The sequence below is a fragment of the Neovison vison genome, chromosome 3 (assembly GCF_020171115.1).
Source record: "Neovison vison isolate M4711 chromosome 3, ASM_NN_V1, whole genome shotgun sequence".
Taxonomy (NCBI): Eukaryota; Metazoa; Chordata; class Mammalia; order Carnivora; family Mustelidae; genus Neogale; species Neogale vison.
The window spans coordinates 104,054,261-104,077,939 of NC_058093.1; the positions used below are offsets into that span (position 1 = coordinate 104,054,261).

General features: G+C 44.1%; 2 protein-coding genes and 1 non-coding gene across 3 annotated transcripts in view; 2 read left to right on the top strand and 1 right to left on the bottom strand.

Moving 5' to 3' along the window:
- The window catches only part of CFAP221 (cilia and flagella associated protein 221), an 84,983-nt gene extending 61,631 nt beyond the window's left edge, over positions 1-23,352 (top strand). Inside the window, exons 17-24 of the mRNA XM_044242623.1 lie at positions 1,056-1,136; positions 1,708-1,815; positions 2,305-2,436; positions 12,119-12,277; positions 13,604-13,695; positions 18,620-18,712; positions 21,276-21,371; positions 23,144-23,352. Coding sequence (XP_044098558.1) covers positions 1,056-1,136; positions 1,708-1,815; positions 2,305-2,436; positions 12,119-12,277; positions 13,604-13,695; positions 18,620-18,712; positions 21,276-21,371; positions 23,144-23,252 — 870 coding nt within the window. The 3' untranslated portion in view covers positions 23,253-23,352. The remainder of the gene's footprint in view (positions 1-1,055; positions 1,137-1,707; positions 1,816-2,304; positions 2,437-12,118; positions 12,278-13,603; positions 13,696-18,619; positions 18,713-21,275; positions 21,372-23,143) is intronic.
- LOC122903823 lies at positions 8,040-8,146 on the top strand. Its single transcript, XR_006384042.1, has one exon. It is a non-coding gene; the product is annotated as a U6 spliceosomal RNA (small nuclear RNA).
- LOC122902733 (60S ribosomal protein L17) lies at positions 8,127-8,771 on the bottom strand. Its single transcript, XM_044242622.1, has one exon. It carries the CDS (start codon positions 8,734-8,736, stop codon positions 8,182-8,184), a length of 555 nt encoding a protein of 184 aa, XP_044098557.1. The 5' UTR covers positions 8,737-8,771; the 3' UTR covers positions 8,127-8,181.
- Positions 23,353-23,679: the final 327 nt, after the last annotated feature.

The following is a 23,679-nucleotide window of genomic DNA, read 5'->3' on the forward strand; positions in this document are numbered from 1 at the left end:
ACTCCCCTCTACCACCACCGCTCACACCCTCTCTCTCTAAAACAAATACACCTTCAAAAAAAAGATTCTCTGCTTCTGCCTCTGCCCCTCTCCTTCCCCACTCACAAGCACACACACTCTCTCTCTCTAAATAATAATAATAACTAACGGGGCGGAAAGGGTGATAGTGATGAGTAGATCACTGTGTTGTGTAGCCTGTCTCATTATTTTTGAGTAGTTCCCATCTTACACATTCATTTGTTGCCTTAGTTCTACAAAGACTTCTGTGGCTTGTGGTTGATGAAAGATGGAACACTCAGCACTCCTGTCTATAAAGAATTTTGTAACTCATTCTATACTTTATTTCATCAGTTCTTTTTATATTTAGCAGCATTGAAATCAATAAATGTCATATAAGCAATGTGTATTAGCAATGCAACATATTAATTTAATGATGATAGATTAGGCAAAATACAGTATTTATTGAGGGGTCCGTAGTATGTCAGGCACTATTCCAGGTTCTCTGGGTGACCGAGGCAGACAGCATGCAGGAAAGTAGTGCTTTGGAGATGAGCCTCCATGGAAGGGACTTGGGTTGGACAGGGAGAAGTAGAGCATCTTTCCTGGACTAAGGCCTCAGCTGGACTCATGAGGAGCCCCGAAGCTGGGATGGGGGGAGAGGACCCGGCATTTCTACCTTTGTTTCAACTTGTGGTTGGTGGCAGTCTGCCCTAAGAGGGGCACACGACCTTGACGGAGGCAGCTCCCTTCAGCCAAGGCAGCTCCTGAAGAGGGCTGACCCCTAAGAGTTGTTTCTGTCAAAGGACTCCAGAATCCTTTGAAGCCCGCAGGGGATTCTGGGTGGCACATGGCAGCAACCACAACAGCAGAAAATAAAAAAAGGATCCCATACACTACGAGATAAGGAGGAGAGGTTGGTCAGCACAGCCTCCCTGCCCCACACATCGGGTGGAACTGAGGTCACAGAAAGTTTGTCAGATGTTTCTCAGCAAAAGCACAGTGACTTTTGCTCGGTGTTGATCATGTGTCAATGTTTTTGAATTCCCGCATTTTAGGCTCCTGATGGCCTTGGACCAGTTCCAATTAAATCTCAAGAAACTCAAATCAAGCAGAGATTTTCCTTCTTCAGTCTGCAGGTCAGACCCGCCATACGGTATCAGTTAATAGGTTTCTTGTGACATGAACAAAATATTCTTGAACTTGAATTGTACCGTTTTATTAGTTTTGTTCTGTTGTAGATTATACACCATAGCATTCTGTGTGTATTCTTCTGCTGTTATTTTATGGTATGTGCGAGGTATAACATATGTGGTTTCTGGACACCAGGATCTTTACTCTGTGGATATACGATATATTATGCATTTGTGAAACTATCTGAACAACATGTGTTAGAAACTTCAGGGAACACAAGATGAAGTGAACAAAAATTAGTTGGCCTTCCTTGATGTATAGCCACTCCCGGCTTTGAAAATGTAAATATTTCAAATCCACCAACCAGTGTTCAGTGTATTTCCACAGGTAAGTCCTATGGTAGAGGAGAGTTATTGCAAATGCCCAGCATTTATTCAGGGACCCAGAGCAGGGCCCCAGAGTGGGGCTGGGACTTCTCCCTTCAGGAAACTCCAATGTATGCTTATTGAGAATTAGATCCCTTTAATCAGTGACGGTATTTAAGAACATTCTATCAGTTGTCTTCTTCGACCTCAGGTTCCTCAGCTGTACAAAATTAAAGGCTATCAGCCTTTCTGTGTCCAGAAGTCGTCAACAAGCTACAAACCTCAAAAGCTTGCCCGAGCTCTGAAGCAAGGGGCCGAGGTAACACATCTCCAGCTTTAAGAATTGCTCTCACACGGGGTGCCTGGGTGGCTCAGTGGGTTAAAGCCTCTGCCTTCGGCTCAGGTCATGATCCCAGCGTCCTGGGATCGAGCCCCGCATCGGGCTCTCTGCTCTGTGGGGAGCCTGCTTCCTCCTCTCTCTCTGCCTACTTGTGATCTGTCTGTCAAATAAATAAAATCTTTAAAAAAAAAAAAAAAAAGAATTGCTCTCACACTTCCCCTGTTGTCCTGGCATCAAGACCAACACACTGGGGCTCCTGGGTGGCTCGGTGGGTTAAGTCTCTGCCCTCAGGTCCTGGTCTCAGGGTCTTGGGATCGAGCCCCACATCGGGCTCTCTGCTCAGCAGGGAGCCTGCTTCCCCCTCTCTCTGCCTGCCTTTCTGCCTCCTTGTGATCTCTCTCTCTGCCAAATAAATAAATAAAATATTAAAAAAAAAGAAGGCTAACACACCACTTGGTCCCTTAACAGGATGAAGCCACAATCATAACCCTACCCAAGCAGGATGCCGCACCTCAGCTCCCCAGCAAAACCTCAGTCTTGGGCATGAAACCACCAGAGGCCTTAGCCGTGTCTCCAAATTATGACCCGCTTTATATTTTTGTAAGTGAAAACTGGCAGAAGTCTCTCGTGTTCTATGTGTGTCTATCTCAAGACTTACTTTATGAGAAAACAGAGGCATTAGTTAGGAATATTTTTCTGTCTTTGGAGTTACAAGTATGAAATGGTATCTCACCTTTGGAGTTGCTTGCCAGCATTTATTGGGAAAATATCAGTGTTTCTGTCCTTTTAACAATTCTAGCATTTATTTATGTTTATGGCAATAGCTTTATGGTCCTTTCTAATTTCATATAAATATACATATGATATGTGTGTGTGTATATCTGAAGCTATCTGAACTACATACTTAGAAACTTTAATATATATTAAATCATAATTTTATATGATATATTTTTATATTTATATAATATATTATATAATATAATTATAAACTATAATATATTATTATTACAAATTATTATATGTGTATATATATATATATATAGTGTTAAAAAAAGAAGAAACAAACAAACAAAACAAAACACAACAGAAAGAGAAAGTAAAATCAGCCTAAACTTCATCAGTCAGAGCTTAATCAATTCCTTATTCCATCCTTGGGCAGCACTCCCCTTCCATACCTGTGCCTCTGATTCCCAGATTTGTCGGTTCCACTTTGTTTCTGTGGCCACGCTTAATTAACTTCCCTGCAGCACATCCTAACATGCCACTATTCTGCTCTGCATTCTTCACTGACTCCCCATTTTCTTCCAAGTCCAAGCATATGGGAGGCCAGCAACATAACCACCCCCCTTCTCTGCACCCCTGTGTAAGTCTCTGCTGAACTTGGTGCACTTCCTTCCTTCCCCAGGTCCTCTCTTCTGCCTGTCTGCCCTCATGGGGTCCCCACTCCCACCCTTATAGTTCCTGCTACCCAAGTCCTAACTGAATGGAACCCAGACAGGGCATCTGATGAGGTTCTTTGTAACAGTGGGCTAATCAGTGAAATGCCACAGTAGTTGCCCAGGTTCTTTTTTTTTTTATTTCTTTTCAGCATAACAGTATTCATTATTTTTGCACCACACCCAGTGCTCCATGCAATCTGTGCCCTCTCCAATACCCACCACCTGGTTCCCCCAACTCCCCCCCCCACCCCTTCAAAACCGCCAGATTGTTTTTCAGAGTCCATAGTCTCTCATGGTTCACCTCCCCCTTCCAATTTCCCTCAACTCCTTTCTCCTCTCCATCTCCCCTTGTCCTCCATGCTATTTGTTATGCTCCACAAATAAGTGAAACCATATGATAATTGACTTTCTCTGCTTGACTTATTTCACTCAGCATAATCTCTTCCAGTGTATTTGTACATGTTGCTACAAAAGTTGGGTATTCATCCTTTCTGATGGAGGCATAATACTCCATCAGAAAGGATGTATATGGACCACATCTTCCTTATCCACTCATCCATTGAAGGGCATCCTGGTTCTTTCCACAGTTTGGCGACTGTGGCCATTGCTGCTATAAACATTGGGGTACAGATGGCCCTTCTTTTCACTACATCTGTATCTTTGGGCTAAATACCCAGTAGTGCAATTGCAGGGTCATAGGGAAGCTCTATTTTTAATTGCTTGAGGAATCTCCACACGGTTTTCCAAAGTGGCTGCACCAACTTGCATTCCCGCCAACAGTGTAAGAGGGTTCCTCTTTCTCCACATCCTCTCCAACACATGCTGTTTCCTGTCTTGCTAATTTTGGCCATTCTAACTGGTATCTCAATGTGGTTTTAATTTGAATCTCCCTGATGGCTAGTGATGATGAACTTTTTTCATGTGTCTGATAGCCATTTGTATGTCTTCATTAGAGAAGTGTCTGTTCATATCTTCTGCCCAATTTTTTATATGATTGTCTGTTTTGTGTGTGTTGAGCTTCAGGTGTTCTTTATAGATCCTGGATATCAACCTTTTGTCTGTACTGTCATTTGCAAATATCTTCTCCCATTCCGTGGATTGCCTCTTTGTTTTGTTGACGGTTTCCTTTGCAGTGCAGAAGCTTTTGATCTTGATGAAGTCCCAAAAGTTCATCTTCGCTTTGTTTCCTTTGCCTTTGGAGACATATCTTGAAAGAAGTTGCTATGGCTAATATCAAAGAGGTTACTGCCTATGTTCTCCTCTAGGATTCTGATGGATTCCTGTCTCATGTTGAGGTCTTTTATCCATTTTGAGTTTATCTTTGTGTACGGTGTAAGAAAATGGTCGAGTTTCATTCTTCTGCATATAGTTGTCCAGTTCTCCCAGCACCATTTATTGAAGAGACTGTCTTTTTTCCACTGTATATTTTTTCCTGTTTTGCCAAAGATTAATTGACCATAGAGGTGAGGGTCCATATCTGGGCTCTCTACTCTGTTCCACTGGTCTATGTCTCTGTTTTTATGCCAGTACCATGCTGTCTTGATGATCATGGCTTTGTAGTAAAGCTTGAAATCAGGTAATGTGATGCCCCCAGTTTTATTTTTGTTTTTCAACATTTCCTTAGCGATTCGGGGTCTCTTCTGATTCCATACAAATTTTAGGATTATTTGCTCCAGCTCTTTGAAAAATGCTGGTAGAATTTTGATCAGAAGGGCATTAAAAGTATATATGGCAGTATAGACATTTTAACAATGTTTATTCTTCCGATCCAAGAGCATGGAATGGTCTTCCATTTTTTTGTGTCTTCTTCAATTTCTTTCATGAGTGTTCTGTAGTTCCTCAAGTACAGTTCTTTTACCTCTTTAGATAGGTTTATTCCCAGGTATATTATGGTTCTTGGTGCAATAGTAAATGGAATCGATTCTCTAATTTCCCCTTCTGTATTTTCATTGTTAGTGTATAAGAAAGCCGCTGATTTCTGTACATTGACTTTGTATCCTGCCATGTTACTGAATTGCTGTATGACTGGTCTGCATTTTTAAAGACAGACACACAAACATACACACAATTAAGAACCTTGGATACTGGTTGAGAAAGTCTCCTTTTGAGAATCTCCAAATGAGAATCTGTATCTGTAATGTGGGCAGAATTGCTGATAGTCACGCCCAAGGTCTCTTGGTTGGTCAGTGGGAGAGCTCCGAGCTAGTAGACAGAAAGCTGCATGTTTCCTGGTTGACTGGCTCAGGGGCTCTTCCTCTGAATTGTGCTGCTTTCCTCCTGAGATCTGTGATGTTGGCTTTGGTCATTGTGGGGCATTTTTTCATAGAATCTCCTTGGCTAAAGGAATGGTCCTCAGAGACTCAGAGTCTTGGAGCTGGGATAACCTCACAGGATGTTTAACTCAAGGCTTTTCAAACTTGATTTAGTGCCAGAGTCCTCAAATCAGCTGAAACTTGACATAAAAAGTCAATATGTAATATACCTAGAGTCTTGCTTACTGCTGGGAATAGCAGTGAGTAGGGGGTTCTCCTGAGGAGGATGTCCCTGCAAAACTGTGGGGTTCCCCACAGCAAGGTTTGAAAAACACTCTTCAATCTCTTGTGAATCCCCTAGATTCACCATTACCATCCCCTCCCCATTCTAAAAGTGAGGAAACAGGTCTAGAGGAGTTACAGGAATTTTCCAGTCACACTCATACTTCTTTGGAAAATATCAGTAGTTATTTATTAATTCATTAATTCCACAAACACTGAGAGCATGGCTAAGGTTAAGAACCTAAGGTTAGAGGCAGTTCATCAAAGGGACACAACAGTTCCACCTAATAATCCACCTAATTTATCCACCTAATAGTTTCAAAATACATGAAACAAAAATTAATTGAACTGCAAAGGAAAAAAAAAACACAAAAATCCACAATAATAGTTGATTTCAATACCTCCCCCTCAATAATTGATAGAACAAGTAAATAGAAAAGAGTAAGGATATAAAAGTTTTAAATACCATTATCAATTGACTTGACCTAATTGGCATTGCTAGAATACTCTACCCAAAACCAACAGCATGCAGATTTTTTTTTTTTTAGATTTTATTTACTTATTTGCGAGAGAGAGAGTGCACAAGCAGGGGAGCAGCAGAGGGAGATGGAGATGTAGACTCCCCGCTGAGCAAGGGAGCCCTAGACGGGGCTTGATCCCAGAATCCTGAGATCATGACCTGAGCCGTAGACAGATACCCAACCCCCTGAGCCACCCAGGTGCTCCCAGAATGCAGATTCTCTTTAAGTATACACAGGTTTGCCAAGATAGACCATATTTGGGGCCATAAAACAAGGCTCAGTAAAATTGAAAATATTCAGATCATATGAAGTGATTTTTTTTTTTTTGGCTTTGAAGAAATTTAACCAGAAATGAATAGCATAAAGATATCTAGAAACCCCGCCCCCCAAATTTGGAAGCTGAATTAAATACTTTAAAACAGCCAAAGAAGAAAGTCAAAGTCTAGTCCAAAGAAGAAATCAAAAGAAAAATTGGAAGGTATTTTTAACTTAATGGAAATGAAAGCACAAAAAATTTAATGGGAAATTTATAATGCTATACACCTATATTTGAAAGTAAGGATGGGACTTAATGTCCTTGGCTATCCCTTTAAACTCAAAAAAGAAGAGTAGATGAAATCCAAACTAAGCAGGGAAGAGAAACAATAAAAATTAGATTGAAACCAATGAAAAAGAAAAGAAAAACTGTTTCTTTGAGAAAAATCAATAACATGAATAAACCTGATGTAACTGGTTGTGGGATAAAAGGTAAAAGACAGGGGCACCTGGCTGGCTCAGTGGGTTAGGGAATCAAGCCCCGCATCAGGCTCTCTGCTCAGTGGGGAGCCTGCTTCCTCCAATCTCTCTTTCTGCCTGCCTCCCTGCCTACTTGTGATCTCTGTCTGTCAAATAAATAAATAAAAATCTTAAAAAAAAAAAAAAGGTAAAAGACATGAATTACAAATACCAGGAAAGAGTTATCATCACTGCAGATTCTACAAATATCAAAAAGATAATAAATTAATATTCAAGTACGTTCAACAACTTAAACGGACAAATTCCTTAAAAGGCACAAACTTTTAAATCTTATTCAAGAAGAGGTAGATGACTCTACTATCTCCATATCTGTTTTAAAATTGAATCTGTGGTTAAAAAACTTCCACAAAGAAAACTCCAGGTGCAGATGCCTTCACTGGGGAATTCTGCCATCTTTTTAAGGAAGAAATAACACCAAATCCACAAAAACTCTTCCAGAAGATGGAAGAGATTACTTACCAACTCATTCTAGAAGTCAGTATTATCAGAAGTCACTCTGATGCCAAAGCCAGACACAGACATTACAGGAAAAGAAAAGGATAGACCAGTATCCTTCATGATTCATGAGCATAGAGATAGACAGAGAGGTAGATAGATAGATGATAGATAGATAGATAGATAGATAGATAGATAGATATTAACAAATCCTATTCATCATATTCACCATATTCATCATACAAAAAAGAATAATGTATCAGGAACAAATAGGAACCCATGCCAGGAGCATGAGATTAGTTTAACACTCAAAATTCAGTGTACCTCACCACATTAACAGACTAAAGAAGAAAAATTATATGATCATCTCAAAAGGTAAGAGAAGTAATCTGTCATTCCTGATAAATGCTGTCAGCAGTTAAGGTACAGAAGAGAATTTTCTCTACATGATAAAGAGCATCTATTAAAAACCTGGAGCTGTCCTCATTTCAGCAGCGCATATACTTAAAGTGGAATGATACAGAGATAATTAGCATGGCCCCTGCACAAGGGTGACATACAAATTCTTTTTTTTTTTTTTTTTTTCTCTTTTATTTTTATTTGCATTTATTCTGTGCAAATTTACTCCCGGGCCATAAGTTTTTGTTTCTTCAGTTTCTTCTGGGATATCTTTTTCTTCTGTGCAACCTCCTCTTCTGGTTTAGGAACAATCTGCTCTTTTTCAGTAAGGATCATCTCAATGTGGCAGGGAGAGCTCATGTATGGGTTAATGCGACCATGAGCCCTGTAAGTCCTACGCCGCATCTTGGGGGCTTTGTTCACCTGAATGTGCTCAATGACCAGAGAATCGACATCTAAACCCTTAAGTTCAGCATTACTCTCTGCGTTCTTAAGCATGTGCAGTAAAAATTCAGCGCTCTTCTTGGGCCACCGACCTTGTGTCCAGCCCCATTGTTTGGCCTGGGCACACCTACCAACTCCACCATTGTAGCGACGGAATGGCACACACTGCTTCTGCAAAGTGACGTCTTTCAGATACTTGGTGGCTTTTCGGATATGCATACCCTTGATGGCCTGGGCAGTTTCACGTGTGTTCTTAAAGTGAACACGGAGATTTGAACCTCTTGACTTGCATGATTTCGTAGGGTTTTCCGGGTCAAGCGAATAGCGAACCATTTTCAGAGGTCACCCCAGGCCGCTGAGAGGAAGAGGACGACATACAAATTCTTGAAGCATTCCATATTTTTAGTTTGCAATAAATTTATTTACAATAAATGTATTTAACCAACCAAACAAACCTGGAGCTGACATCATACTGAATGGTAATCGACTGAATGCTTTCCCCCTAAAATCAGGAATAAGGCAAGGATGTCTGTTCTTACTAATTCTATTAAGATTGTAACTATAGGGGCGCCTGGGTGGCTCAGGGGGTTAAGCCTCTGCCTTCGGCTCAGGTCGTGATCCCAGGGTGCTGGGATCGAGCCCTGTATCGGGCTCTCTGCTCAGCGGGGAGCCTGCTTCCTCCTCTCTCTCTGCCTGCCTCTCTGCCTCCTTGTGATCTCTCTCTGTCCAATAATAAATAAAATCTTTTTAAAATAATTATAAAAAAAAAAGATTGTAACTATAGTCAGTGTAACAAGGTAAGAAAAAAATATATAAGGCATCCAGATTTGAGAGGAAGAAGAAAAACTATCTTTATTCACAAACAAAATTATTGTATATATAGAAAAGGAGGAATTTGGAAATCCTAAGAAAAGAAAGAAAAACAAAGGGAGAGAAAGACCAGTCAGAACTGGAAAAGCATTATAGCGAAGTCTTGGAATGATATTCGTGCATTCAGCCTGGAGGAGGAAAGATAAAGAGCTCTGGGAGAGAGATTTGGAGGGAAGGGTAGACTCCACACACTAATAGTGCAGTTGAGAGGATGGAAATATTCAAGGGTTTTATAAAGGTTCATCATCCAAGCAAAAGAAAAGGCCATTATAAACTCTAGGGGGAGAAAATCAACTAAAAATCGCTATGTGTTCCGAATAGGAAACCAATCTAAACCAAACTAAAATTTGATATGATTTTTAAGAGTTAATCATAGGCGTGCCTGGGTGGCTCATTTGGTTAAGCCTCCAACTCTTGATTTCAGCTCAGGTCATGATCTCAGGGTTGTGAGACTGAGCCCCACGCTGGCCCAGCATGGAGCCTACCTAAGATTCTCTCTCTCCCTCTCCCTCTGTTCCACCACCTCTCTAGACAAACAAACAAACAAAAAAGGGTAAATAGTAAATAGAAGAAAAAAACAGAATCCATTTAGCCTTGCTACTAAAACACTTGTCCATGAGTGCCCCGATATTGAACCTTCACAAAAAACTAATCTGAGCTGCTGCTTGGCCTGGTAAAGAAGCATATTTACACAGTTAAGACAAAATAAAACCCGTTGACTAGTTTCCAACTCTCAAAGACAACTTATGAACAAAGCATGAGGTCTTGGTTGTGGTTCCAGAATGCAAATGTTAACAATCTCCATAACACAAAAGCAAAATTGTGGAAGAGGGTGGAAAGGTACAAGAAAGCCTGGGAATGGTCATGTTTTCCTTTCATATGATGGGGAGGAGTTGAAACACTCAATTTAAGATGATGAAGCAAGAAATAGGGGTAGTAGTGCATTATTTCAAATCACAAAGATAACTCACAGCAGAACTAAAAATGGTGTGATTTTCAAAATTGGAAGGAGGAAGTTTGGAAGGAGCATTTGTGTACATGAACTAAATCCTTACCTTGCATAGGAATGAGTCAATGGATACCGTCTGTCTGAGGTTGAAAATAGAGGAATGGAAGAATAAGCATCATGTGTAGAGTAGTGACCATCAGAGACACTAAACTCAGAAATAATGGAAAGAAACGACCTCTGGGATATGCGCCTGGGGATAAGAGGGAGGAGCCCCATTGCTTTTCATCTTTCCAGATCCTTCCAGCCTGAGTGAGTCACTACCACATGCATGCATTAGTTTGAGAAAAATTAAAAACCTTATGGGACGACCACTCAGACCACTTACTCTGGCAGCCATGGCCACCCAGGGGAATCCGAGGTATGACAGCTACTAAAAACAGTAATACTGTCATTTCCAAAAATATTTCATCGATACACTTGGCCCAAGACAGAGCGAGAGAGCTGGTCACACAGCACCCTTATACCCTCCGCATAGGAAACACTCCTGCAAGCCACACAGCTCAGTCCCCCTCACTGGTGTTGTGCCTTTACCCCTATCACCACCAGACTAGGGTGCAGCCAGCCCCTCCCCCATCACACTGTCTCCTGGTCTCACAGTGACTCTCGCCAGCTGCCGCTCCTGCCCCAGTTCCCTTCCTAGGCACCTTCCTGATTGGCCTTTCATATCTTGGGATAAGGTGGGGGTGGTGACTCCTGGCAGTGGGAGTCAGCAATTATCAGATACATTACATTCCAGTCACTACGCTTACCCAGAAAGTGGAGCTGCGCTCCTTTTTCCCTTCTTCAGTCCTGCCAGTCTCCCCTACTTCTGGCTGGGGGAGGCCAAAGGTCTCCTTGCTCTACTTCTGGGCGTCCCTCTGCTATAATTATGTAGAGGACCTGGTCTTCCCAGGGAGGGTGGGGAGGGCTCCCTCTGTCTTCTGTCCTTGGGTTCTCCTTCTATAATACACTGGAATGGGAAATGTCCCCACCCCACCCCACCCCCGCCTGCCACACCCTCCCTGCCCTCGTTCCTCCTCACACACCTTCCTGTATGTTCTCAGACCTCCCCTGCCTGGTTCCCCTAGGGCCCCAATGTGGAGTTTTGTTGTTTTGTTTTGTTTTGCTTTAAAAAAAAAAAAAAAAAGCCTTTAAAAATTATACAAATGAACAAAAAGAACAAAATGCCAACTTAGTGGGTCTGTGTGGGACAGCAGTGGGGTTTGCTGGACTAACCCCAGAAGGGACATTAAAAGACTCTCTATTTTCATATTTTGATGTAGTCGCTCTGGGTCTCCATGAGTTCTGTTGGGAAATTAGGATAAAACAGGCTCTCCCATAAAACCAGATACTGCATCCAAATGGAGCCTTCCTGAATTAAAAACATTACCCAAACAACATTAAATGTTGACATTTCCTGATCATCAAATGTCAACCTCTTCTTCGTCTTGTCTGTAGTTTTTAAGAAGCTATTTTTGTTTTCCAAAACCAAAAGCTTCTTTGCTTTTTAAAACTAGTTTGCTTAGTTAACAAATTCATCAAATGTAGAAATAAATACAGAACTTTAAGCGGTTTTAAGCCCTCGCTTCAGCAGTATTTGTTTCCATGAGAACTTCGTAAATCCACATGGCATGTGCTGCGACTCTTAAAGCAAGAATGACATTTATGAACGACCGTGACTGCTGTCCAGTTTGAAAAACGCTCTCTTCAGCTGCAGCTCTTTCCCAGACAAGCTGACAGGGACCCAGAGTGTTAGTGCTAGCGGGAGCCACGGACAACATTTGCTGTCGCCTGCCTGGCTTGGCTGGGCTTAGAAACCTGTAAACAAAAGAGATTTTCTCTCTCTCTCTCCTACAGAATCCCAACCCAGGACTATTTGCTGTGAAGCACCCTCTGACCTATGCAGAAACCTTGATAGATTACCATCTGTGCCCTCACCCCAAGTACAAGTTCGTCAGGGAGTCCCACAGGGGCTCCAGCATTCCTCTCACCCAAAAGCAATTTCTCCATCACACGGTAATGGCAGAGCTGGCCCTGGGCTATGGGGAGGGGCGGGCGGACAAGCATGGGTGGGCACAGCTGGAGTTGGGGGGAAGGTCTGCAGCCACAGTCACAGAACAAGAACGGTACCCTTTCATACCACCAGCTCGGCTCTGCTCTTGTCCTGTCCGTATCCCCTGTATAGGCAACACATGGCCCTTCTTTCAACCTTCTTCTTTTCTTTTGCCCTTGAAAGCTGTGCCTGATACTCATTTTAGTCCTGTTCCCACCATGTAAAAAAAATGGTCACATGCCAGGTGAAACCCCACGGTCTCATCTCCTCTTTCTTCGGCTCCAACAAGCGTAACATCAGAATGGACACGCTGGTAATGGGACCAATGCACAGTCTGGGAGAGGTTCCAGGGAATTCCTTCTCCCTTTAGATGACTGGCCTGACCTGAACAGCCAGAGACCTCTCTTAGGGGTGGCCCTCGGGCCCTGCAAACTCACCAAGTCCCTAACGGGTCATTCTCTCTGCCCTGCTTCTGCTGACCACACCTCATTCTGCCTCCTCTTCCTCAGCTACCCACTCGCCTTTCTGAACTACATGTTCTTGTGGCGGGACCCACATGCCTGGGACCCCACCCTCTCTTTCATTCCCCATTTCCACCCATCACAAGATCCCCCAGTGTGCCCTCCGCAGCAGGCGAATCTCCTGCTTCACCCCACTGTGCAGTGCCCCACCCCACCCCACCAAAGCTCTCTCTTGACACAAAGCAGGTCTCGTCATTTTCCAGTTTAAAAACCCTCAGTCATTCCCGCGGCCCAATGGAGCGGCTCCAAACTCATCAGCTTGGCCCACAGGCCCTTTGTGCCCTGCCTGTCTTTGCAGACTCACTTCCTACTAGTTCCTGTCTGGCGGTGCACCCCCCCACCAAACGCCGCCCAGCTGGTGGTCCCCTGACAGCGCCCTCCCTCGCATGTCTGTGCATTTGCAGGCACTGGGCCCTGCCAGGAATACCATCTGATGAGCAAACATTGCTTTGAATATCACTCTAGCATGTCGTTCACAAAACAGATTGTAAGGCCCGATATGTTTTCCATCACCAGGCCCCGTTTCTTTGTGTGCCTGATGAATCAGGGGGAGGAAAATCTCTCCTTCATCCCTACTTTAGTTCCCATTGCTTAATGTCTTCTGCTAGGGAAGTCGTCTTTAAGCCTCAGAAGAGCAGTCGAACTTAAGGAAGCTCAGCTTTGAAGACTGCCAAAAAGCCCATTGAATGAAACAAAAGTTCTTCCTAGGCTTGACCGCGCCAAACAGTTCCCTTACATGTGGGACCCTGTGCCCGGCTTTTCCTACAGGACATTATTCCTGGGATAATGCATTGGAAGAAGTTCCAGCCCCTGGCTCTCTCCTCCCTGCCCGAAACCTCGAAGACAGAGACAGCCCAGAGGTAAGCCACAGCTCATCTGTTCATCTCCTGGAGGTCTCTTGGCACCACAGATTACAGAGGCTGTGATCCTCAAAGTTAACTGCCAATATGGTCTCAAATCCTACTTTTAGGGTTTTAGGGAAGTTCACTAGGTGGAGAAACACGATAATGCATTGCAGACTCACACATTCTGAATTCTCTTCATTGAGATCTACTTCTGAAAAGAATGAATGTCACAAGTGGCTGATCATCCCTGTTTCAGTAAATGTGGACCACCAATCCATAGAATTCAGCTGAAATAGTCATGGTCAATTTTTAATGTTCTTGAATTGCCAAAATTAGCCTTCTGCGCCCTCCATATACAACTTCAGGGGGGTTCCTGCTCTCTCCGCCTCAGCCTACCGTTCCTGGAAGGCCCCAGCTACTATCATACACAGACGGAGCTCAGGGGCAGAAACAGAACAGACCAATGAGCATATTGTTGGAGCAAAGAAAGAAGGAATCTAGAGTAAACACATTTTTGCTAGTTTGCTCATTTAGCTCCTCTTCAGAGCCCTCAGATCTCAAACAAGGAATCTGAGGCCTTTTCTTTAGGACTCTGGCCAGTCAGTAACCCACTCCCAAGCCTCTAAATTTGCTTCTTTGGTCTGTTGTCCTTACCAACATAAACAGGTTATTGGTGTGTGGAGGTGACTCGTATGCAAAAACAGTGGCCATCTGCAGTCACCTTTCCTTCAAGTCCTTTGATCCAAAATGAGGCGCACCCCAAGTGCATGAGCTCTGCTCCTTTGGGATCAGCAGGCACCCCCACTCCCACCAGCATCTCCTGGCTCCTCTGAGGCAGGAACTCAAGCCTCTCTCTCCCCAGAGTGCCCAGTCCTGCGGGAGCTATGTGACATCGGCCCCACTCCTCGGCCTCTTCTCCCAGTCCTCTTGGCCATTAAAACAAGGGGATAGACATTTTCATTTTAGTAGGAATGAAAGAGCTCACTGGGTGTCCAGTGTGTGACCCTGTATACACTACCCGTCTATCCCTCACCCCCACCCCCGGGGGGAATTTGAGGGGCACCGCTGAAAGCACGTTTGTGGCTTGAGAACACTGAATTTTACTTCTTCCCTCATTGTCAGAGAAAAGCTCCTCCTGAATTAAGCAACATTCAGCCTCCCTTCCCTAGGCACTGCCAGGGGCCGTCGCTTTTGGGTTATTTCCTCACTGCTTCTCAGCTACTGTCCTCCACCTGGAGATTTAACAGGAGACAAGCAAAAAGTGCCCCGCCTGGGGTGTTTGGGACCTGGCAGGAGCTCAGAAAAACAGGAGTTCCCTTTCTGTGGGTTCATCCCTGCTTCATCCCTCCTGGAGCCACCTAGAAGAAGCTCAGCATCTTTGTTCTTCACTTACGCACAGTCCTAAAATCTGAAAGCTCTAGAATCAGGGAAGATAGTGGCACAGTAGAGAGAATGAACACATTGGAGGGCCTTGGAGACTGCTTCTGTTCCTCATGAGTGGAGACTCCCGCTCTGGGTCCTTGGGCAAGTCACTTATCACTGAAGCCCTTTGAACAATACCTTTCTGGTCTGCGAAGCTGGGACAGCCATGGCTGCCCCCACCCTCACCCCCGCCACTAAGCATTACGGTGGTTCTGCTGCCACCAGATGGCAGTAGTCTGCCACCCAGCCTGCTCAGGGGTGGGGCTTCAGCCGCCACCAGTGGGGTGAGGACGCTTCAGCCCCATATACCAGACGGAGCTGGCTGTGGGGTAAGGTCAGGAGACTGAAAGAGCAAAATGACAAATGAATAAATGGCCAAAAGTGGCCACCAGCTGTCGGCACGCACAGCTCTCAAGAATTAAAGAGGGGGAAAGTCCCTTTTTTTCCCACGCTTTGTCCTTGGGAAAACCTCCTGAGGCTGTTCTTTTCAAAAAGCAGTCAGCAGCAGTTACCTTGGGCTTCAATTAACCATGAATTAAACATGAATTCTACATGAATTAAAGAAAACGCTCCAACTAGGAGCTGTTACTTTCAACTTCTGTGCCTGAGCGCTCTGTTGGGCCAATTCATTTCAAGATAAACCATAATTGCATAAGAGATGATAAAATCAAGAGAGGATTCACCATTTCCTTCTCATAGATTTCCAGGATGTAAGCTTCTAGACCCTGTTTTTATTTTTAAAAGCAGTTACAAAATAAGAATGGTATTCTTTCTTAAGTTCCTACAAATCCATTAATGATACTTCAACCTTGCAGTCCTCTGGCTTGAATAAATTACCTATTACTTATGAGATGTTTCCTTTGCCCCTGAGAATATCTGTTTGCTGTCAAACCACATGATAGAGCTATTTACTATTTGTTTATTCCAAGTGACTTTTGCATTCATAATAATCAAAACAGCTCACTTGGCTTCTTTGCTCTTTAATAAATTCAGTGAGGACTTTTTGAGTCTCTCTAGGACTTTCATGAAAATCTTGCAAATCAGCAGCAGCTGAAGACATTATCTAATCCAGTAGTGCCCTGGCTTTCAGATTTTACAGACGAGTGAAATGTCCAGGAGAATTTTTAAATTTTCCTTTATGTAAATTCAATTAATTAACATACAGTGTTGTCCGGAAGAATTTTGAAAACAATTTTAGGGCCATCAGAGTTCTGCTTTGTCAAGAAAAGCATTAAAACCAAGGAAAGCAACACGAAGTGTCCGACCACCATCTACTGTCTCCACCGTTTCAATTTCAGAACGTATCAACACACACATGAAAGTAAGAGGAACGCGGGCTTAGATTTTAAAACTTGGATTAATTTGGTCTCATGAAAAAGACGCGGCTGCGGCCAGGCTCTCTTCCCAGACTAGTCTGCTCTCTGGGGAGAGGTCTGGGCTTTCCACTTCTTAGTACCTCTGCTGGGCAGGAATGCTCCGGACCACCCCACTCTAAAGCGGCAGTGGGCTTGGCAGGTAGGACCCACATGCTTTGTCAGGTTCCCTTTCGAGAAGAACGGTATGAAAACCAAAAGCTGGATACAAGGTGGACACATTGCTACTGGGTGGCTTGTTTCTTGGCTTCCTCAGCAGACCACCTGACACACACACACATAGACACACACACACATAAGCACACATACACACATTTCAGAAATGATGAATTCACACCGGTGCTTACAATTCTAGCCTGCATCCGTAAAGCTACTGCCTGCTTTCCCCCATTCTGTGTTTGTATGTCCCTTCTTCCACTGTGAGATCCCTGGCTCCTAATGCATTTACTCATTAATCAATTTTATAGAAGTCCAAAATAGTTTCACAATTGTCTCACCTAAAGCCATGTTAATGAACAAGCATGATAAATAGAGGTCAGGTTTGTTTGCAGGTTCCCCCAAGTACATCCCACCAAAACTATGACTATATAGTCAAATACAGTATTTATAAGTTTCTTGGATTAATGCTTTTTTTTCCTTGTTCTTTCTTTCCTTCCTCCCTCCCTTCCTTTCTTTCCTTCTTTCTTCCCTCTTTCCTTTCTTTCTTTCTTTCTCCTTCTCTTCCTCTTTCTTTCTTTCCTTTCACCATGATTATGGAATTCATGTGGAATATTTGCTTCAGTTTGCTTTCAATTTGGGGGTTTTCCCTCCTTTCTGTTATTGATATAATCTTTTTTTAAGTAATAGGTAAAACAATAACATGCTTTATTTTTTTTTAAGATTTTATTTTTTTGAGAGAGAGTAAGCAAGAGAGAGCCGGAGCTGGGACCGGGGGTGGGGGGTGGGTGGGGGCAGAGGAGCAGGGACAAGTGAACTCTGCTGAGCAGGGAGCTGGAGGTGGAACTTGATCTCAGGACCCTGGGATCATGACCTGAGCCAAAGGCCAATGCCTAACTGACTCAGCCACCCAGTTGCCCCATCAAAGATACATGTGCACAAGCCAAAACCCCTTGTTTTCTGCATCTGCCTCCTGCCTTAACCTCCACTCACAATCTTTCTAGGATCTGGGGGAAGCTCCATTTCCTTCCTATGTGTTCTACTGTCTGTCACTATGTACTCTTCTTCATGAGACAACACTCTCCCCAGCTTCCAAAATTAAGTCCAGAAAACTGTTGAAAACTCTTATCCATGTAGGTTTTTTCTCCTCCTCTTCTTCTTTGTCATGTGTTCAATTTTTTATTCCTTTAAAACGTCATAAGTGGGGGCACCTGGGTGGCTCAGTTGGACAAGCATCTGACTCTTGATTTCCACTCAAGTCATGATGTCAGGGTCATGGGATGGAGCTCTGTGCTGAGCATGGAGCCTGCTTAAGATTCCCTCTCTTGCTCTCCCTCTGCCCATCCCGGCTCATTCATTCTCTCTCTCTCTCTCTCTCTCTCTCTCTCTAAAAAATTAAAAACCAATAAATAAAATTTTTTTAAATAGAAGTTTTTAAGTAGTTGAGACCAAAAAAAGCAAATGCTTGTTCTACCATCTTGAAACAGAAGTTTGCTGCCAATTTCTAAACTAATCATGTTTTTTCTACCTATTTTAATTATCTTAATGTGCTCTATTCTCAGGATTTTATAGAAAGCTCTAAATCTATAATACCAAATAATATATCTGGGGGTGGGGAGGAAGGTTTGAAACAGAATGGAACAACTAAGGAAGACTGCAAAGTTGACGGGAAACTATTAAGAAAAGTGAACAGTCCCAGTACTGCCCTGTGCCCTCCAAGAAATAATATTAGACACTACCAACTTGAAAGTTCTGTTCCTAAACCCCAGAAAATGGCTTACTTGGCCACATCTCTAGGGTTTGAACAGTACCTATCACACATGCTGCCTTTGTCCATAGGCAAACACAAGTGGGTTTTCAGGAGTGAGGGACAGAAGGGGAATGTCCTGCCCAGTGGGAACGTACAAGCACTTTAGCACATGATGTAAAGCTCCCAAGACTGCGAATGTGAGCATTTATCCTCCCCTGCCTGTGCGGTTCTTCCACAGCTGTGATTCCTTCAACCTAGTCATGCTTCCGAAAAATGTCCCTGCCGTTCTCGATGCCCTACCAGAAGAAGATAGACTGGAAACGGCTGAACGGTACTTTCTCACCTTTGCTTTCTAATATAGTCTGTTCTACCAAAATGCACCAGGCGCTTCGATTTCAAAAAAGCACACGGTGCCCAGGTCTGCAACCCAGATGAGTTAGGGCTAACACACGCAGCCAGAGCCCTAACTAGGAGATGGCAGGCTGAGTTAGTGGTGTGGAGTAGATGGTCTCTGCAGCCTCACATTCACTGATGGGAGGGAGCTCAAGGGAGGGGAGAGCAGAGGTGGTGCTCAGTGGGCTGGGAAGGCTTCATGGTCACATGCACTTGGGTTAGTCCTTGAAAGAGAGTAGGATTTGGAGAGGCATAAAAAACTATAGTCCCCAAACCGAGGTGCTCATGTTTCATTTTACTCGTGAGCATCCAACAGCCTCGAATCTCCTGTTGCTGTGCCGATTTCAGCATTTGTCCATGTAAATCATCAATCAGTGAAGTCCTAAATATCTGAGGCTTCTCTCCCGGGCTAAGACTTGTCCACGCGCGGTGACACTTGGCAATACCTGAGCGTTGGGAGCGCCATCTACTGGAACCACTGCGCAAGGACATTGGTGAGGACACTGGCAAGGATGCTGGAGCCTGGACGGATGGTACCAGTCTGTGTGAGGTTCAGAGGAATATGTCCTGTCTGGCAGGGCTGTGGTGCCCAGCAGGCCGTAGCTTAGCTGACCCCTCCTCCGCTTGGCACTGATGTGGGTACCATCGTGACCGAGTTCCCCCATCTTTGAAATGATAATAGTAGAACCTATTTCCTGCAAGTTGTCAGAGTTGCAGGAGATAATGCTGATGCTGATGACAATCACAACATTTACCAAGCACTTCAGCACAGGGCTTTGCCCGCGGTCTCATTTACTCCCCACGATGAGGTCTTGCTGTTATCCCCACCTTAGAGACAGGAAACTACTCACAGGAAATTGATTCTCGCAGAGCACCAACATGCGGCTGCTTAGCAATCATTAGTCTTCAGTCACAGGGGACTGGAACAGCGTCTGTGCCTTCCAAGGGTACTTTCTGTAATGGAACCTTGCTATGCCACTTCAGGGTATCATGGCTGAATGGTGTTCCTCCCTTTTTTTTTTTTCTTTTTTTTTAAGATTTTATTTGTTTGACAGAGAAAGAGATAGCGAGAGCACAAGCAGGGGGAGCTGCAGAGGGAGAGGGAGAGGCAGGCTTGATCCCAGGACCCTGGGATCACAACCTGAGCCAAAGACAGCTGCTCAACCAACCTAGCCACCCAGGCGCCCCTGTGCACCTGCTTCTAATTCCAAACTTTGAAGACTTGGTTGATCTTGGAAGCGTTTCTCTTAACTGAGCCATTATCAAAAAATCTATTCTCTTTTTCTAAAGTAATAGGGTTGTTGAAAGTAGTAATGACATTTCCCAGCCTCTCTTGCAATAAAGTCACCCATTTGGCAAGGCCCTGGCCCAGGGAATGTGAGATGGGAGATATTCCACTTCTGATCATGACCATTGAAAGAGTGAGTTTATCTCCTCCATGGTCTCTCTCTCTACTTTCCTCCAGCTAGAACCCACACATGCAGCAACCACGCTTTAACCATCAGGCCAGGGGTCAGCAAACTATGGCCCATGGCTGACTCTGGCCTGCCACTTATTTTTGTAAATAAAGTTTTATTGTAACATAACCACACCCATTCATGTATTATTTCTTTTGGTTCCTTTCATGCTACAAAAGCAGAGCTGAGTAGTTACAAAAGAGACTATATGACCTACAAAGCCCTTTACTGAAAAGCTTGCTGACCCCCATTCCAGCAGATAGCAGACCACAAGACAAAAGTCACCTCCAGCCCTTTAATTTCTTCTTTTACCAATAGTTTATTTGGAAATACATTATTTAAATATATTAAAATTATATTAAAACAGTTGTAAGTTTTTTGGTTTTTTTTAGTGAAGAAGATAGTGATCTTCTTCACTATCACTTTCTATTTAAATTTCATGGTGGCCAGAGAACATACTGTGAATGATTTCAAAAAGATTGAAATCATTCAGGCTTTCTTTACAGTCCAAGATATGGTCAGTATTGGTAAATATACCACATGCACTTGCAGAGAATATGAATTCTACAACCCCACTTTAAAAATTGCTTTTTACTCTCTGGTTATGATTCCTACCATTGTAGGTCAAAGCAGTTCATCAGCCTTATGCTTCTCTTAACATAGACTCAACAAAAGTGGGTAGAACTAACACTGAAAGCCAAAAGAATTGCATAAATCTTTTTTTGTTGTTGTTGTTATTTGTTTGTTTGGTTTTTTTTAAAGATTTTATTTATTTGACAGACAGAGATCACAAGTAGGCAGAGAGGCAGGAGAGAGAAAGGAAGGGAAGCAGGCTCCCTGCTGAGCAGAGAGCCCGATGCGATGCGATGCGGGGCTCGATCCCAGGACTCTGGGATCACGACCTGAGCTGAAGGCAGAGGTTTTTAACACACTGAGCCACCCAGGCGCCCCAAGAATTGCATAAATCTTAAATGATCACAATATTTCTCTACTTTATTTGGGGAAGGAAAACCCTTTCCAGCTAAGCATGTTCTTCCTTTTCAGTGAGCTCTGCGAACAGACTATAGAAGTTCTGTTGACTCCAGAAATGATCGAAGCAGAATTCCCTATGTTGGACCACAAGGACCCCAAAAAGGAGAAGTAAGTGGATGCTTTATGCCTTCCTTAGGAAGAGGCAGCCTTCTGATAGAATTGGTCCTCCATGAAGGACAGGAATTGTCACCTCATCTGGACTACCTCAGGCTTAAAAAAGAGAGAGGGGTGTGTCTATCTTATTTGATGCACAATTACAGTCTCTCAAGTGTGGTTGGCAGGTAAACATTTAAGAACTGGATCCAATTTTTCCATTTGCTTATCATCTAATTTCAGAGGTGAGTTTGTTTGTTATTGATAACTGAACGAGTCTCATCCGGCATCAGGAACCCGGGCTCTGGAGTCGGAGGAGACCCGTGGCCGAGGCTCAGCCCCACCATTTATGCCGTGCGAGCTCTCCAGCCAAGTTCCTGACACCTCATTAAACTGAATTGCGGTGTCCTCATGTGCGCCATGCAGGAAATAAAGTCTCCCTCACAGGCCTCACAAGTGTGAGGAGTAAATGAGACACCAGTGCAAGGACGGCCAGCTGCTTGATGTGAACTGGCTGTTTGGCAAACGTGAGCGCTTCCATTCACCTCTCCCTCAGGGGCCGGAGAGCTAAGCAAACACGTCATCATTACCCCTCAAAAAATTGGTTTCTCTTTTTTTTTAATTGTATATTTATCTAAGAGCGAGAGAGAGAGAGAGAGAGAGGGAGAAACATGAGCAGGTGAGGGACAGCGGGAGAAGCAGGCTCTCCACTGATGAGGGAGCCTGGCGTGGGGCTCCATCCCAGAACTCCCAGATCAGGACCTCAGCCAAAGGCAGACGCTTACCCAACTGAGCCACCCAGGCGCCCCGAGGGAACATATTAATTCTTCATTTTCAGGTATTTCTGCTTTTTCTAAACTGCCAGGCATTTGCCAGAACTTTACATTTCACCCTGTTTAGAAAACGTTCCAGAAGCACTTGAGTTTATACTGTATTCTATCTAGGAGATCATAGAGCTGACTTCACAGTCTTAAGACATCTGTCCTTCCAACCAAATGCACTCCTCAGTTCCTTCCCAGATATTTGGAATATTCTACCAGAAACCCCCTTGCCACACCCAGCAAAGGGCTGGGCTCCACATCAGCAGCCACCTGATCCAGGTACAGAACCCGCCCCCTGACTCCCCCCACTTCTGGGTCCACTGTCAGAGTCAGACATGTTACAGGCCTACCTTATTCATAAACATGAAGCAGCAACGAATGCTGACTGAACCTTTAGGAGACATCATGTGAGTGATTTCTCCTTTCACCTTCTTGACAACACTGGCAGATGGGAACTACCACTGTCTGTCCATCTGGAAACAGAGCCTGAGTTAGGGAACTTGGCCACACTAAGAAGCTCATGGAGCTGAAATCAGAAGCCAGGTTTGAATCACTTACCAGCCAAGTGTTTTCACTAGTAACAAAATTATCATCAAACATAGTTTGAAATAGATATATGTGATATCAATTCTCTATAAAAACATAAAACAAGTCCCAAGGGGTGCCTGGGTGGCTCAATTGGTTAAACATCTGCCTTCGGCTCAGGTCATGATCCCAGAGTTCTGGGATCGAGTCCTACATTGGGCTCCCTGCTCACCGGGAAGCCTGCTTCTCCCTCTCCTTCTGCCCCTCCCCCTGCTTGTGCTCACGTGCCCTTTCTCTCTCTCAGATAAATAAATAAAATCTAAAAAAAAGTCCTCCAGGCTTCACTATTCCCGTGACCCTGAGCCAGCTTCTGGGTGCGGGTGAGCAACCGAGCTGCTACCAAGTGCCCTCATGTGTCCCTGTCGGGTGTTTGATGTACAGAGAGATCAAAGAGCAAGCACAACCTACGGAGAAGCCAGGAGAAAAGATGCTGGAGGAGATGAAGATTCTACGGGGCAAAGCTCTCAACTCGTACCTGATTCTAGGATAAAACCCCCCAGGAGGTCAGTTCCTCTCATTGGCTTTCTGCTGGTCACTGTGTCCATTGACGTTCCGGTCATTTGAGGAGTTAAACTCTCTAGAGAATAAAATTGAAAGGTGGATGATGTATATATTTGTAAGTAATCATTTTTCTTTTGAAAGATAAGACTTCACCAGTGGGATGGCAGTGTTGGAAAGCTCCTTGGTGCAAAAATTCAATGCTGGCACGAAGACTTCTGGAGCAAGCCACAGGCCACCCACCACGTGGAGAGCCCCAAAGCCTTCTGCAAGTGGTGTGGTGCTGGGAGGGGGGCTAGGCAGGCGGGGAGAGGGCAGAGAAAGGCAGGTGTGGAGCGGGTCTGCGCTCTCACCTCTGCATGGAAGCCGCCCCTCGCCCCTGAGCGTCCCATCCTTGGTGAGGACACTCACTTCCCAGG

Coding starts and splice junctions, on each gene's coding strand:
- LOC122902733 (XM_044242622.1), bottom strand. CDS start 8,736: ATGGTTCGCTATTCGCTTGACCCGGAAAACCCTACGAAATCATGCAAG.